We start from the raw sequence: 14,767 nt of genomic DNA, 5'->3' as shown, positions 1-14,767 counted from the left end.
AAGCCACCAATCAGCGGAGTGTAGGCCATGCCCACTCATGACTTAGCAGTAAGGCTCAGCTAGCCTATAAAAGGCAGAGCAAATGACCCAATAAATCAGTACTGTTTGGACTCTCGAGTGTGCGTGTCTTCTCTAGAGCTCTAACCCAGAACTATAACTGCAGCCACACACTACAACTTCCCCCAAATCTGGCATTTACTGCTGACCAGTTAATGCTGTTAAAAGCAAATCACAATATTTTAATAACAAATTCTCATTTAAAAGGTTTAAATTCTATTTGGATATTTTAAAAGCCTATACAGAGCCGACAGAAATCGGACCGGTTGGACGAACCCCGTGGAGGAGTGCTAAGGCTTGTCAAATAACTAACGGAGCATGCACGAGATTGTATCGGAGCCGGAAGGAAGATGGCGGCAGTGTTGATGACTTTGTCATCAAGGGAAGAACTTTAGTCTCTTTGTAAAATCCCGGATTTTAAGATGAAAATTTTAAGTGAATCGTCCTATACGACAGCATATATGGCAGATGGAAAGGAACAATTTCCTCCAATTGGTGAATGCACACCACAACTATAAAACTACAGCAACATAGATGATCCAAAACACCCTCTGCAGGACGAACTCAGTGAGTCAAGCTGCATCTGTGGGAGAAATTGAATGGTTGAAGTTTCAAACCAAGTCTTTTATTGAAATTGGAGTTACATGGAACAATCCTTGTTCCAGAACTATCCCAGCACCATCTCCAACTCTTCCTGCATCACACTTGATCACTGCATTGAAGCTGCTGCCTACACCCGTACATAACTCTTCAATCTTATCAAATTCACTATGCACCTCCACCCCATTCTGAAATTCATTAGGACCATTTCTGATACATCTCTCCCCATCCTAGATTATCTTAGGAGGTGGCCCATAATCTAACATTTAGTACTAACCCACCAACTCCCATAGCAACCTCAGCTACATTTCCTCCCATCTGTTCTCCTGTGAGGATCCCATCCCCTTCTCCCATTTTCTCTGCCTTCACCACATTTGCTCTCAAGGTGAGATCTTCCATTCAAGGGAATCTGAAATGTCCTCATTTTTCCAGCAATGCAGCTTTAACTTCTACTCTGGTAAACAGTGTTATCTTCCACATCACCTTTCACCTCACCTCCTTCCACCATCAAGAGACACCTCCCTTCCCATCTATATTCTGTCTTCAAGCCCTGAGCTCCTGGTTGCTGCTATTTCAACTCCCATTTCAATTCCCACATCAACCTGTCTTTCCTGAGACCGCCACTGCCACAAATGAGGCCCAATGTAAATTCATGTTCCATCTGGGCAGTCTATAATCCAATGGTAGAATGTTCTTATTTTAGGTAACAATCCCCTTCCCTCTTCTTTTGTACCCCTTCTTTATTTTGTCCCATTTCCTACTCGCCCTCACACAGACCCCACCCATTCTCATCTCTTCTCCTTTTGGCTTTTAGATCATCCCCACCTCCCCATTGGATTCTATTCTTTCCTTCCCCCACCCCACATACAATTCTCCTGGTTTCTCTTTATATCACCATTCTTACCCCCTCCACTTATTAGGTCCCTGTGCTGACCTCCTTTGATTTCTAATCATCCACTCCACCCTGTATGACTCACCTTCAACTGACCCCCTTAAGGAACTTTTCCACCATGATATATTTGAATAGTTACATTACCGCATGAATCATTTCAGTAAGGAGGGGTTCAGGGTCTGGTCTCATTTGTAAGTCCTCCAGCTCAAAGCGGACAGCCATTCGGGTCATTTCCAATTCCTCATCTGAGGAAAAGATTCACAACCAGATCAACATGTTGTATTCCAGACAAGTGGAAACTTTAAACCTTTTTGTAATCAGCTATTTGTCTTTGTCACACTGTCGGCTATAGAGAGAGACTGGGTAAATGTTTGCAATGATGAGGTTCAGTAAAGGTACAATGCTTCAGAAACCAGGATTAATTGGCACAAGGCAGATTTAAATAACTCTGTAGCAAGGACAAACTGCTGGCAAATAAACTTCAATAGTATGGTTCCCATCTCTGGTTGGGATGCAGAGGTTTTATTGAATTATAATCCAACTCTAGCAGTCCTGCTCTCATTCCCCACTTTTAGCTGTTTCACACATTAACCTTCAAGATTAAATCTTCTTCCACCAAAGTAAATAACTCTTCATTGCTCACTGGTCATGAATAATCCACAACCAGTCAAAAAGTTCTGTCTCAACAGAGCAATACTTCCTCTTTCAATATTTTTATTAGTTTAATTGTATAAATGCTACATAGGTACATGAGAATAAAATAAAATATTAACATATCTTATAGAATAATATAGATGGGAAAGTCTATTAAAAAGAAGTGGGGGAAAAAAAAACACTAAACTACTATTTTAGTTATCTAACCCCACCCAATAGAGGTTATTGGCTAAACACGAACAGACCACAACTGATAGTAAAAATAGTTAATCTTTCAAATTTTGAAAATAATTGAGAAAAGAACCCCATAAGGTAACAAAATTAAGATTCATTTCAGTCTTGGAACATCTAATTTCTCCCCCCAAAGTCAGACATGGCATCATATCTGACAACCATTGAGTAGGAGTGGGAGGGACAGCATTTTTCCATCTCATCAATTTTGGCCCTTCTAGCAATAAGGGAAGTGAGGGCAACTACATGGGTTTGTGATGCATTCAATATGAGACCCATTGGCCCATTTATTCAAAAGGCAGCGCAAAGAGGATTTGGAGTCAAATTAATATTAAGAACTAAAGACAAGGTATGAAATACCCCTTTCCAAAAATTGGAACGAGAAGAACATAACCAGAACATATGATACATTGTACCTTCTTCCGTTAAACATTTGTCACATTTATAAGAGAGATTAGAGTAAAATTTAGCCAATTGAATTTTGGAATAGTGAGTTCTGTGTACTACCTTAAACTCTATTGATGAATGTCTAGTACAAAGAGAGGATGAATGCACTTGTTTCAGAATAGATTCGATGTAGTTTCAGAAAATAGCTGTTGAAAATCTTCTTCCCATATTTATTTTAATTCTGTCTAGGGAACTATCCCTAGAATTTAGAAGAAAATCATAAAGGCCAGATATCACCCCCTTATAATTAGGTCGAAAATTATAGATAATAGGTTGGGGTTAGAAATTACATTAGCTATAGGTTTTTTTCTTTTCTTTTTTTATTAATAACATGGATCATATGTATCTTGTTTACTATCTGTCATTTTAATTTACTTTTACCTGAACTTTATATCATATGTATCTATGTATTTGGTATTATTTTCTCAAAACCAATAAAAAGGGTGAAAAAGAAAGAAAATTATAAATCCTCCCTATCATATTAGATTCCAGGTCTTCAGGGAGGTTCAAAATTAAAGAATTCAGAAAGTTCCTAACCTGTAAATAACAAAAGAAGTGGTGTCTAGGAATTGTAAATTTGGTGGATAATAGTTCAAAAGAAGCAAGATTTTGGTCAGTAAAAATATCTAAACAAGATTGGATATCTAAATTTGACCAATGTTGGAAACCGATATCTTGAACCAATGGTTAAAAAAAATGACCTAAAATAGGAATAATAATAAGAATCTATGGTACCCAAAATATTTCCGAAATTAAAACCAGATTCTCAATATATGTCTAACAACAAAATCATAGGTTAATTTGGAGGCCAGAAAAGATTAAGGAGCTCCAAGAATCGAAAAAAGAGAATACTTCTTGGTAGATTTAATTTCTGAATTAATCCATGTTGAAACCCCTGAATTTTCCTTGTGATGAATCCAAAAAGTAATATATCTAATATTGGCTTCCCAATAATAAAACCTGAAGTTAGGTAATGTCAAGCCACCATTCATTTTAGTATTTTGAAGGAAATTTTTTTTAGGTGGAGCGCTTGTTTTTCCATATAAACGAAGATATGATAGAATCCAAAAACTTTTGGAACAAAAACAGGTATAGCTGGAAAAAGTATAAAAATTTAGGAAGAATATTCATCTTGACAATATTATCATTTCCAATTAATGTCATCGAAAGAGGAGACCACTGTGTTAAAGACTTAACAGGATATATTAAGGTATGAAAATTTTCTTTAAACAAATTATTGAATTTCTTAATAATAGCTAGATAGTTGAACTGATTTTTAGCTATTTTAAAAGGAATCGGGAATCAGGAATCTAAAGAGCAGGAAGAACCCAAGGTGAACAGCTCACTCTTCTGCAAATTCATTTTATATCCTGAAAATTTCCCAACTGATGAAGAGATAAAATAGATTAGTCAGGATTCTAAATATACAACAAAAGATAGAGAGACACCTTATGAATACTTCCTGCTCTTGTGATTCCTGAAATATCAGCAGACTACTGAAAAGCCACAGCTAGAGGTTCTAAAGCCAAATTAAATAATAATGGGATTAAAGGACATCCCTGTCTGGTACCGCAATACAACTTAAAAGGTTTATATTTAATTGAATTAGTAAAGATTGATGCTGTAGGATATACATTTCTTTTTTTAATATATATATTGATATATGAAACAGTTCAATGTAATTTATGAATCGGGAACCATAATTAAATTTCTCAAATACACTGAATAAATATTCCCATTCAACTCTATCAAAAGCTTTTTCAGCATCCAAGGAAATAACACATTCAGAGGGCGAAACTGTGGGAGAGTAAAGAATGTTTAACAAACAATGGATATTGTTAGTAACACTCTTTAATAAACCAAGTTTGATGCTCAGTGATGATTAAAGGTTTGATATTCTCTAATCTATGAGCTAAAATATTAGACAGTATCTTGGTATCGATATTTAAGAGGGAGATTGGTCAGTAGGTGGAACAGTCTAGTGGGGTCTTTATGCTTTTTAGCAATAAGAGAAAATGAGGCTTCATAAAAAAATTCTGGCAACTTTCCAGTAGCTGAGGATGGAGTAAAAACAGAATGTAAATGAGGTACCAATAAATGGGAAAATTATTTATAAAACTCCACTGAAAAGCAGTCAGGACCAGGGACCTTATTGGATTGCAAAGAGTTAATAGTTTCTCTGAAGAAAAAGAAGGAATAGTCAGATTATCCAAGAATTGATGTAAAGAGTTTTGATCTTTAATCAAATCTGAACAGAGCAATAATTCCAAAATTCCACATTTTTTGTAACTCCCCTCCCAGATAATTGACATAGGGTGTTGATGTTCGCTGCAGAATCCAAGTCACTAGGGAAATCATGAGGAGTTGAAAGTCTCTATGCATCAGGCAAGAGAGAAAACAGCAGTCCTTGTGTACACCGACCAATCACCATCCAGTCCCAACATCAGTAGAGGCATTGGAGAAGATTCAAAAGAATTGCTTCAGTGAACTAACCACATTGTGGAGTGGAAAAATTAGTTCCAGGATCTCAGAACACAGCTATTAACCTTCCCATGAAATCCAGAATTGCAAATCAACTTTTATTACCAGTTAGTCTTGGCTGAAGTACCACATCAGCTAGCAGATTGACCACAGTCTCCAGGCCCTTCACCTCTGCAGAAACAGCAAACATTGTGGTGTCCCTGAAATAAAAATATAAATAAATGCTTATTTAGAGCCTGATTGGAAAGTTTATGCAATCCATTCCACTCAGCCCAAAAGGCCCATTCTAGCTCAAAAGCATGCACTTGACCTCCATATCACCTTTTCCCTGCTAGGCTTCCTCTACCCTTGACCATGTTCTGCAGATCAATTCTCGGGACTTTTGGCTGTACTTCTCCAACACCTTGTGCAAGAGCAGGCATGATGAATACTCCTCACAGTACGATCACCCTTCCAATTCTCAATCTCATTACCTCTCCATTCTACGACTTAGATCTGGTGTCTCTCTCCTTCGCGTGAAGGTGCACCGAAAATTCCAAGTATGCCAATAGCAATAGCAAACAAGGCTCCGAGTGCAACTTTGTAGCTCTAGATCCAGCTCTCTTCTCAGTGACTTAGTCTTTTGTCAAAACCATAACATACAATATCTCTACTTATCCAGCAGCTCCTCCATCTCAACCCACGTCCTTCCACATAATCATGCTACTTTTATTCCCCTCTAGAGAGTTTAAATTGATAACATATATAGGCCCCATAATGATGAGGATTAAAAATAGAAAGAAAATTAGGAAAAAGTGAGGTGACCTGTAAGATAGGTCAATATGTATGACAATAAAATGTGGCTCAAACATATACTAGAATTGAAAACAATTGATGTACATAGGGGCAAGACTATCTAATTATTAGAGAAACAAAAAAGCTGCAGATGCTGGAGGTTCAGCAGAGTTGCTGGAGGAACGCAACAGATCAGGCAACATTGGTCAGGCATGTGAGTGAGGTCAAAAAAAGGGAAAGAGCCAAGCGCTTGCATGAGATGTATAGTGAGGGGATTGGGGGCGCAGCACGAGGTGTACAGCGGGGAGATGGGGGGACAGCAACCCCCATTTGGAATTTTTTTTTAAAATATAAAATGAATAATCTCTCTCTTTCAGATTCAATTTCCTCTAAATATCGACCAAATTTAAATCTTCCATTAATGTCAATATTCTTTTAGCCATTTTTGTTTTCATTAAAGATTTTGTAGATTGATCTAAAATTGGGTCCAAACAGCAATTAAAATCTCCACCAATTATTACATTTCCATTTACTTGTGCCAAATAAAGAAAAATAACAAATAAATGTTTTAATCATCCAAATTAGGAGCATACACATTCATAAAAATCCAAGATTCTGAATAAATTTTACAACTTACCAACACAAATCTACCAACAGGATCAATAACTGTTGATTGTAATTTAAATGGCAAGTTTTTATTAATTAAAATAACCACTCCTCGTGCTTTAGAATGAAAAGACAAAGCTATAACTTGACCAACCCATTCTCTCTTTAACTTTTGATGTTCTTTCTCAGTTAGATGGGTTTCCTGTAAAAAAGCAATATCTACTTTCAACTTCTTAATATGGGCTAAAACTCTCTTGCTTTTAATTGGATTATTGAGCCCATTCACATTAAACATTACATAATTCAAACTATGTGTTACCATAATTTAATTAAAAAAAAATACTCAACTCTCCTCTGCTCTCCACCCTGGGCCGTCCCAGCTCCACAGCCAACTTTCAAAACATCACCCCAAAAATTTTTTAAAAGTTTAAAAAAGAGAAATAAAAACCCCAAAAGCGCCAATTAGGTCAGCACTAACGACCTTAATAATGAGAAGTGGCTCTCGCCACTTGTGGCGCAAGGCCTCAGAAGAGGAAAGTGGAAAAAAAGAGAATTCGCCTCCCCCAGACAGAATATCAGAATTTAATTTCAATTAGTCAAGTATGATAAGCTTCTTCAAAGTCTCTATTAACTTGATCATCATCGATTTCAACCTGAACCTCAGTCAGCTGTCTTCCTGCTGGAATCACTCCTTTCGATTTTTCTTTTTTTTTTTTAAATAATTTTTTTATTTTTCACATTATGAACCATATCAATCAAAATATGTACAAATGTTTCTCATTAAATTTACAGTGGTCTTTTCTCCCCTTTATTTTCCCCCTTTCCCTCCCTCCCCTCTACACACCCCCCCTCCAATACCCATAAATATTCAACATATACAATACAATAAAATCATAAAACAATAATTTCACACAAAGGTCAATAAACAAGAAAAATGCATCATCTATTTATTACACACTGAATCTAGTCGTTTTGTCTACTTATTGTTTTCATTCTCATTTTAGGGGATGGAAGTCATAGGTAAGCTCTCTCTTAAATGTTCCATGTATGGTTCCCAAATTTGTTCAAACATTGTGACTTTATTTTTTAAATTATATGTTATTTTATTTCCAATCGAATACATTTATTCATTTTCATGTACCATTGCTGTATACTCATGCACTCTTCCATTTTCCAAGATGACATTATACATTTTTTATGCTATCGCTAAGCCAATCATAATGAATTTTTTTGCACTTTATCCAATTTGAAGCCTAATTCTCGACTTCTTATGTTACTTAAAAGAAACATCTCTGGTTTTTTTGGATTGTTATTTTTTGTAATTTTATTTAGTATATGATTTAATTCTTTCCAACACGTATTTACTTTCATACATGCCCAAGTTGCATGTAATGTTGTTCCCATTTCCTTCTTACAGCGAAAGCATCTATCCGATAATGTTAAATCCCATTTTTTAAATTTTTGAGGAGTAATATATACCCTGTGTAACCAATTATACTGTATCATGCATAACCTTGAATTTATTGTATTCTTCATAGTTCCAGAACATAACTTTTCCCATGGTTCATTTTTTATCTTAATATTTAGATCCTTTTCCCACTTCTGCTTAGGTTTATAGTTTATTTCATTTTCCTTATCTTGCAGTTTAATGTACATGTTGGTTATAAATCTTTTAATTATCATTCTGTCTGTAATTACATATTCAAAGCTGTTTCCTTCAAGCTGTTTCCCAATTTTTCCTTTAAATAAGCTTTCAGTTGATGATATGCAAACATTGTACCATGAGTTATTCCATATTTGTACTTCAACTGTTCAAATATTAATAAATTATTTCCCAAAAAAGTTTTCTATTCTTTTGATTCCTTTTCTCTCCCATTCTCTAAAGGAAAGGTTGTCTATTTTAAAAGTGATTCACGGATTTTGCGTCAATAGTAATCTTGGTATTTGATTATTCGTTTTTTTTCCTTTCTAAGTGGATCTTCTTCCATGTATTAAGTAAATGATGCAGTACTGGTGAGTTTTTATATTGCACCAGCTTTTCATCCCACTTATAAATTATATGTTGCGGTACCTTTTCCCCTATTTTATCTAGTTCGATCATAGTCCAGTCTGGTTTTTCCCTGGTCTAGTAAAAATCTGATAAATACCTTAATTGAGCAGCTCTATAATTTCTAAAATTTGGTAACTGCAAACCACCTTGATTATACCTCTCTGCTAATTTATCTAACGCTACCCTTGGATTCCTCCCTTTCTACAAGAATTTCCTTATTATTCTCTTTAGTTCAACACAGAATTTTTCTGTTAAGAGAATTAGTAATGTTTGAAATAAGTATTGTATCCTTGGGAGCATGTTCATTTTAATGCAGTTTACCCTCCCTATCAACGTTAGCAGTAATTCTTTCCAATGTTCTAAGTCTCCTGCAATTTCTTTATTAGTGGCTGATAATTTAGTTTGTACAAGTGACTCAAGTTATTATCTAACCTGATCCCGAGGTATCGGATTGCTGTGCTTGCCATTTAAATGGTGATTCTTTTTTAAATTCTGTATAGTCTGCGTTACTTATTGGCATAACTTCACTTTTATTTGCATTGATCTTGTACCCCGATATTTCTCCATATTTCTTCAATTTCTTATGTAATTCTTTTACTGATACCTCTGGTTCGGTTAGGTTTACTAAGATGTCATCTGCAAATAAGCTGATTTTATACTTCTTCTCCTTTATTTTTATCCCTTTTATTTTATTTTCTATTCTTATTAGTTATGCCAAAGGTTCTATTGCTAAGGCAAACAATGAGGGGGATAGTGGACATCCCTGTCTAATTGACCTACTTAATTTAAAGTGACTCGATACATATCCATTTACTGTTACCTTCGCCAACGGTCCATTATACAATGCGTTAATCCAATTTATATATATAATACTTTAAATAAGTAATTCCACTCTACTCTGTCAAAGGCTTTTTCTGCATCTAAAGCACAGCCACTGTTGGTTTCTTATTTCCTTGAACTGCGTGGATTAGATTAATAAGATTGCAGATATTGTCTGCTGTTCATCTTTTCTTAATAAATCCAGTTTGATCTTGTTTTATTATTTTAGGTACACAATCGGCCAATCTGTTTGCTATTAATTTCACTATTATCTTATAATCTGAATTAAGTAGAGATATTGGTCTATATGATGCCGGTGTTAATGGATCCTTCCCCGTCTTTAGTATTACTGTAATTATTGCTGTCTTACATGAATCTGGCAAGTTTTGTGTTTCTTCTATCTGGTTCATTACTTCCAGGAGAGGAGGAATAAATAACTCTTTAAATGTTTTTTAGAATTCTATTGGAAATCCATCCTCTCCTGGTGTTTTATTGTTCGGCAGCTTTTTTAATATATCCTGTATTTCCTCTATTTCAAATGGTTTTATTAGTTTGTTTTGTTCCTCTTCTTGCAATTTTGGCAGTTCAATTTTAGCTAAAAATTCTTTTATTTCATCATCTTTCCCCTCATTCTCAGTTTGATACATTTATCCATAAAATTCCTTAAAGTTTTCATTAATCTCTGTTGGATTATATGTAATTTGTTGTCCTTTTTCCTTGATGCCAGTATCATTCTTTTAGCTTGTTCTGTTTTAAGTTGCCAGGTTAATATTTTATGTGTTTTTTCTCCAAGTTCGTAATACTTTTGCTTTGTCTTCATTATGTTCTTCTCCACCTTTTTTTGCCTGCCAATTCTCTCCTTTTTGTTATATCATCCCTTTTTACTAATTCCTTTTTGGTACTTACTATCTCCCTTTCCAAATGCTCTATTTCCCAATTGTAATCCTTTTTCATCTTAGTCACGTAACTTTTTATCTGCCCTCTAATGAAGGCTTTCATTGCATCCCATAATATAAATTTGTCTTTCACTGATCCTGTGTTTATTTCAAAAATGTTTTAATTTGGCATTCAATAAACTCCCTAAATTCCTGTCTTTTAAGTAGCATGGAGTTTAACCTCCATCTATGTGCTGCCCATTCAGAGCCAGCTCTTCAGCGCTTGACATCCTGTTTTGCGGAAACTGCCAAAATGTTTGGCCTGGAAGTCAGCCTGAAGAAAACTGAGGTCCTCCATCAGCCAGCTCCCCACCATGACTACCAGCCCCCCACATCTCCATCGGGCACACAAAACTCAAAACGGTCAACCAGTTTACCTATCTCGGCTGCACCATTTCATCGGATGCAAGGATCGACAACGAGATAGACAACAGACTCGCCAAGGCAAATAGCGCCTTTGGAAGACTACACAAGAGAGTCTGGAAAAACAACCAACTGAAAAACCTCACAAAGATTAGCTTATACAGAGCCATTGTCATACCCACACTCCTGTTCGGCTCTGAATCATGGGTCCTCTACCGGCATCACTACGGCTCCTAGAACGCTTCCACCAGCGTTGTCTCCGCTCCATCCTCAACATTCATTGGAGCGACTTCATCACCAACATCGAAGTACTCAAGATGGCAGAGGCCGACAGCATCGAATCCACGTTGCTGAAGATCCAACTGCACTGGGTAGGTCACGTCTCCAGAATGGAGGACCATTGCCTTCCCAAGATCGTGTTATATGGCGAGCACTCCACTGGCCACCGAGACAGAGGTGCACCAAAGAAGAGGTACAAGGACTGCCTAAAGAAATCTCTTGGTGCCTGCCACATTGACCACCGCCAGTGGGCTGATATCGCCTCAAACCGTGCATCTTGGCGCCTCACAGTTCGGCAGGCAGCAACCTCTTTTGAAGAAGACCGCAGAGCCCACCTCACTAACAAAAGACAAAGGAGGAAAAACCCAACACCCAACCCCAACCAACCACTTTTCCCTTGCAACCGCTGCAACCGTGTCTGCCTGTCCCGCATCGGACTAGTCAGCCACAAACGAGCCTGCAGCTGATGTGGACATTACCCCTCCATAAATCTTCGTCCGCGAAGCCAAGCCAAAGAATATGTTCTTGGTGGGATGTCCTTCAGTTCTACTGCTAATAATAGAGGTGAATGATCTGATAGTAGTCCAGCTTTATACTCAGTTTTCCTAACTCTCCCTTGAAAATGGGCTGACAACAAAAACATATCAATCCTTGGTGAGTTTTGTGCCTACTCGAATAATATGAAAATTCCTTCTCTCTTGGGTGTTGCCTCCTCCATATATCCATAAGTTTCATTTCCTGCATTGATTTAAGCATAAATTTGGCTACTTTATTCTTTTTACTAGTCTTTTTGTCCAGTTTTATCCAACATTGGGTCCAAATTAAGGTTAAAATCCCCTCCTATCAATATATTTCCTTGTGTGTCTGCAATCTTCAAAAAAATATCCTCCATAAACTTTTGATCCTTCTGACACTGATTAGGTGCATATATATTGACCAAATTCCAAAATTCTGAGTATATCTGATTCTTTATCATTGCATACCTCCCTGCCGGATCTATTATTTCCTCCTCTATTTTGATTGGTACATTTTTGTTAACTAGTATGGCTACACCTCTAGCTTTTGAATTTATAGGATGCTGCCGTTACGTGTCCTACCCAGTCTCTCTTTAGTTTGTTATGTTCCGCTTCAGTTAGATGCGTTTCCTGCACAAATGCTATATCTATTTTTTCCTTCTTCAATAAATTTAATAGCCTCTTCCTTTTAATTTGGTTATGTATTCCATTAATGATTTTTTTCAAACATTATTTAAAAAATAAAAAACATAACATACAGTATAGAAATAATCCAAAAAAAATTGCATTAACACCCATCCCACCCTCCCACCCCTACAGCCAAAGAAGAGGCTTAAGGGGAGTAACAAAACAAAAAAATTATATATATAAATATTCCATTAATGTTTATAGTCATATAGTTCAACATGGCCATATTTTATCTTGCATACACCTCTTTTCAACCTCTGTCACCTCCATCTACCTTTCCCCATTTTCATCTCTTAGTTTTCTCTTATTACACTTAACGTACGACAACACATTTAAGTCATAAAGTACCCCTGCAGTTCCCACATCCACGAATACCTTAACCCCAAAAGTTCCCCCCCCTCTCTGAGTTTCCCCATATCCCTTGCCGGGTAACCACAACTCCCCTTTTAATTTGGATTGCGATCTTGTTTGCAGCGTCAACTGATTTTGTAGTGACGGTTATTCCCCCTCTACCCAGCCCTCTCCAGAAAACACTTTTTAAAAAAATAAACACATATAACAAAGCTCTCTCTCCTTTTTTTCCCCCTTACTCCCTTCCTTCCCTTCTCTTTTCCCTCTTTAGTTCTTTACATATACATTGTTTTACATCTTTATATATACTTTATCACCGTTCTTCATTCTTGTTACATCTCTTCATCTCTTTTCCTGTCCTGCAAAGGTTCAGTGAATTCTTGCGCTTTCTCTGCATCTGAGAATAGTCTGTTTCGCTCCCCAGTATAAATATCTTAAGCATGGTTGGATTTCTTAATATGAATTTGTAACCTTTTTTCCATAAAGTTGATTTCGTTGTATTAAATTCCTTCCTCCTCTTTAAGAGTTCAAAACTTATGTCTGGGTAAAAAAATATTTTTTTACCCTTCTATTCCAATGGTTTATTATCTTCTCTAACTTTATTCCTTGCCCGTTCCAGTATATTTTCTCTTGTTGTGTATCTCAAAAATTTTACTAAGATGGATCTTGGTTTTTGATGTGCCTGTGGTTTCGGAGCTAATGCTCTGTGTGCCCTTTCTATTTCCATTTTTTCCTGCATTTCTGTCCTTGCCAGGACCTTCGGGATCCATCCTTATCAAAATTCCTTCATGTCTGTGCCTTCGTTACCCTCCTTCAGGCCCACTATTTTTATGTTGTTTCGCCTACTATAATTTTCCAACATATCAATTTTCTGAGATAACAAATCTTGTGTCTCTTTAATTTTTTTGTCACTTTCTTTCAATTTTTCTTGACATTTACTTCCATTTCTACAGCCGTTTCCCACTCTTCCACATTCTCTACTCTTTTCCCTATTTCTGTCATTACCAGTTCTAACCTTTGCATTTCATCTTCTGTTCTTTTCATTTTCCTTTTAATTGCATTAAACTCTCATGATAACCATTATTTTAGTGATCTCATTTGTTCTTCAAAAAAGACTATCTATATTCTGTTCATCAGTTTTACCTTTTATTTCTCTTTGTCCATCTGTCTTACCTTCTATTTCTCTGTGAAGAAGATCTTGGTCCTCTTCTTTGGTGTCTGTATCTGTGTTTGTGTCTTCTTCTCTTCTTTGTGTCTGTGATTCTTCTGTTTTTCCTGATGAGCTGCTTGCATCTCTTTGTCACTGGTCCTCCCCTCCTGGGATGCTCATCTGTTGTGCTTCCTGACGCTGGTCTTCTTGTCGGTCTTCCCTGCGTCTATCTTCCACGTCTGCCGTCTTCCTTATCCTCCAGCTGAGAGCCCTGGTGTCCGGCGTCCCTCAGCTGTTCGCTCTGTGACAGCCCACTCCTTTGCTGAGCCCCTCTCCCACCAGTGTCCTCTTTCTCCTTTGATTGCGCACTTTTGTTTAGCTCGAGAGCCATTTTTGTAGTGCACCGGCTGGTGGGTCACGACTCCATAGGGCAGGCACTGACCGAGGGTCGGGCGCTCCTCGTTACCACAGCGTCCTGTTCCTTTGTGCAGGTAAGGCCTTCTTTCTTCTCCGGCGACTTTTTTACTTATTTTTTTCAATTGTTCTTATTTTCTCCTTCTTAGAAGCAATCTTCTTTCTCTTCTCTGTATCTTTATCTTCTATTTCTTATATTCTATTTTTGTTATGCTTTGCTTTTTCCTAACTTTTTTCCTATTTTCCTGGAGAGGGCTGGTTTTCCTTACCGGTCACTACTCCATCACGTGACTCCTCCTCCTTTCAATTTTTCTTGATCCCCTTCCACGTGTTGAGACACATAAGATTGTCTTCCATTCTGCTTAATATTAGGCAATAAGCAAATTCCAGCTTCAGACTCATGAGCAAAAAACTGAACTTGAAATTGTCCATAAAAAACTAAGAACTGCTGGATATCAAAAA

The 14,767-nt window shown here is 36.8% G+C and overlaps 1 protein-coding gene across 1 annotated transcript in view; it reads right to left on the bottom strand.

The window, feature by feature from the left end:
* Positions 1 to 14,767, bottom strand: part of pmpca (peptidase, mitochondrial processing subunit alpha) — a 47,675-nt gene that overhangs the window by 11,931 nt on the left and 20,977 nt on the right. Inside the window, exons 5-6 of the mRNA XM_069919843.1 lie at positions 5,468 to 5,562; positions 1,694 to 1,794 (exon numbers count right to left, since the gene is read on the bottom strand). Coding sequence (XP_069775944.1) covers positions 1,694 to 1,794; positions 5,468 to 5,562 — 196 coding nt within the window. The remainder of the gene's footprint in view (positions 1 to 1,693; positions 1,795 to 5,467; positions 5,563 to 14,767) is intronic.

The sequence above is a fragment of the Narcine bancroftii genome, chromosome 1, assembly GCF_036971445.1.
Source record: "Narcine bancroftii isolate sNarBan1 chromosome 1, sNarBan1.hap1, whole genome shotgun sequence".
NCBI lineage: Eukaryota > Metazoa > Chordata > Chondrichthyes > Torpediniformes > Narcinidae > Narcine > Narcine bancroftii.
The sequence above is the reverse complement of the archived record's forward strand: the minus strand, read 5'-3'. Positions and strand labels throughout refer to the sequence as shown.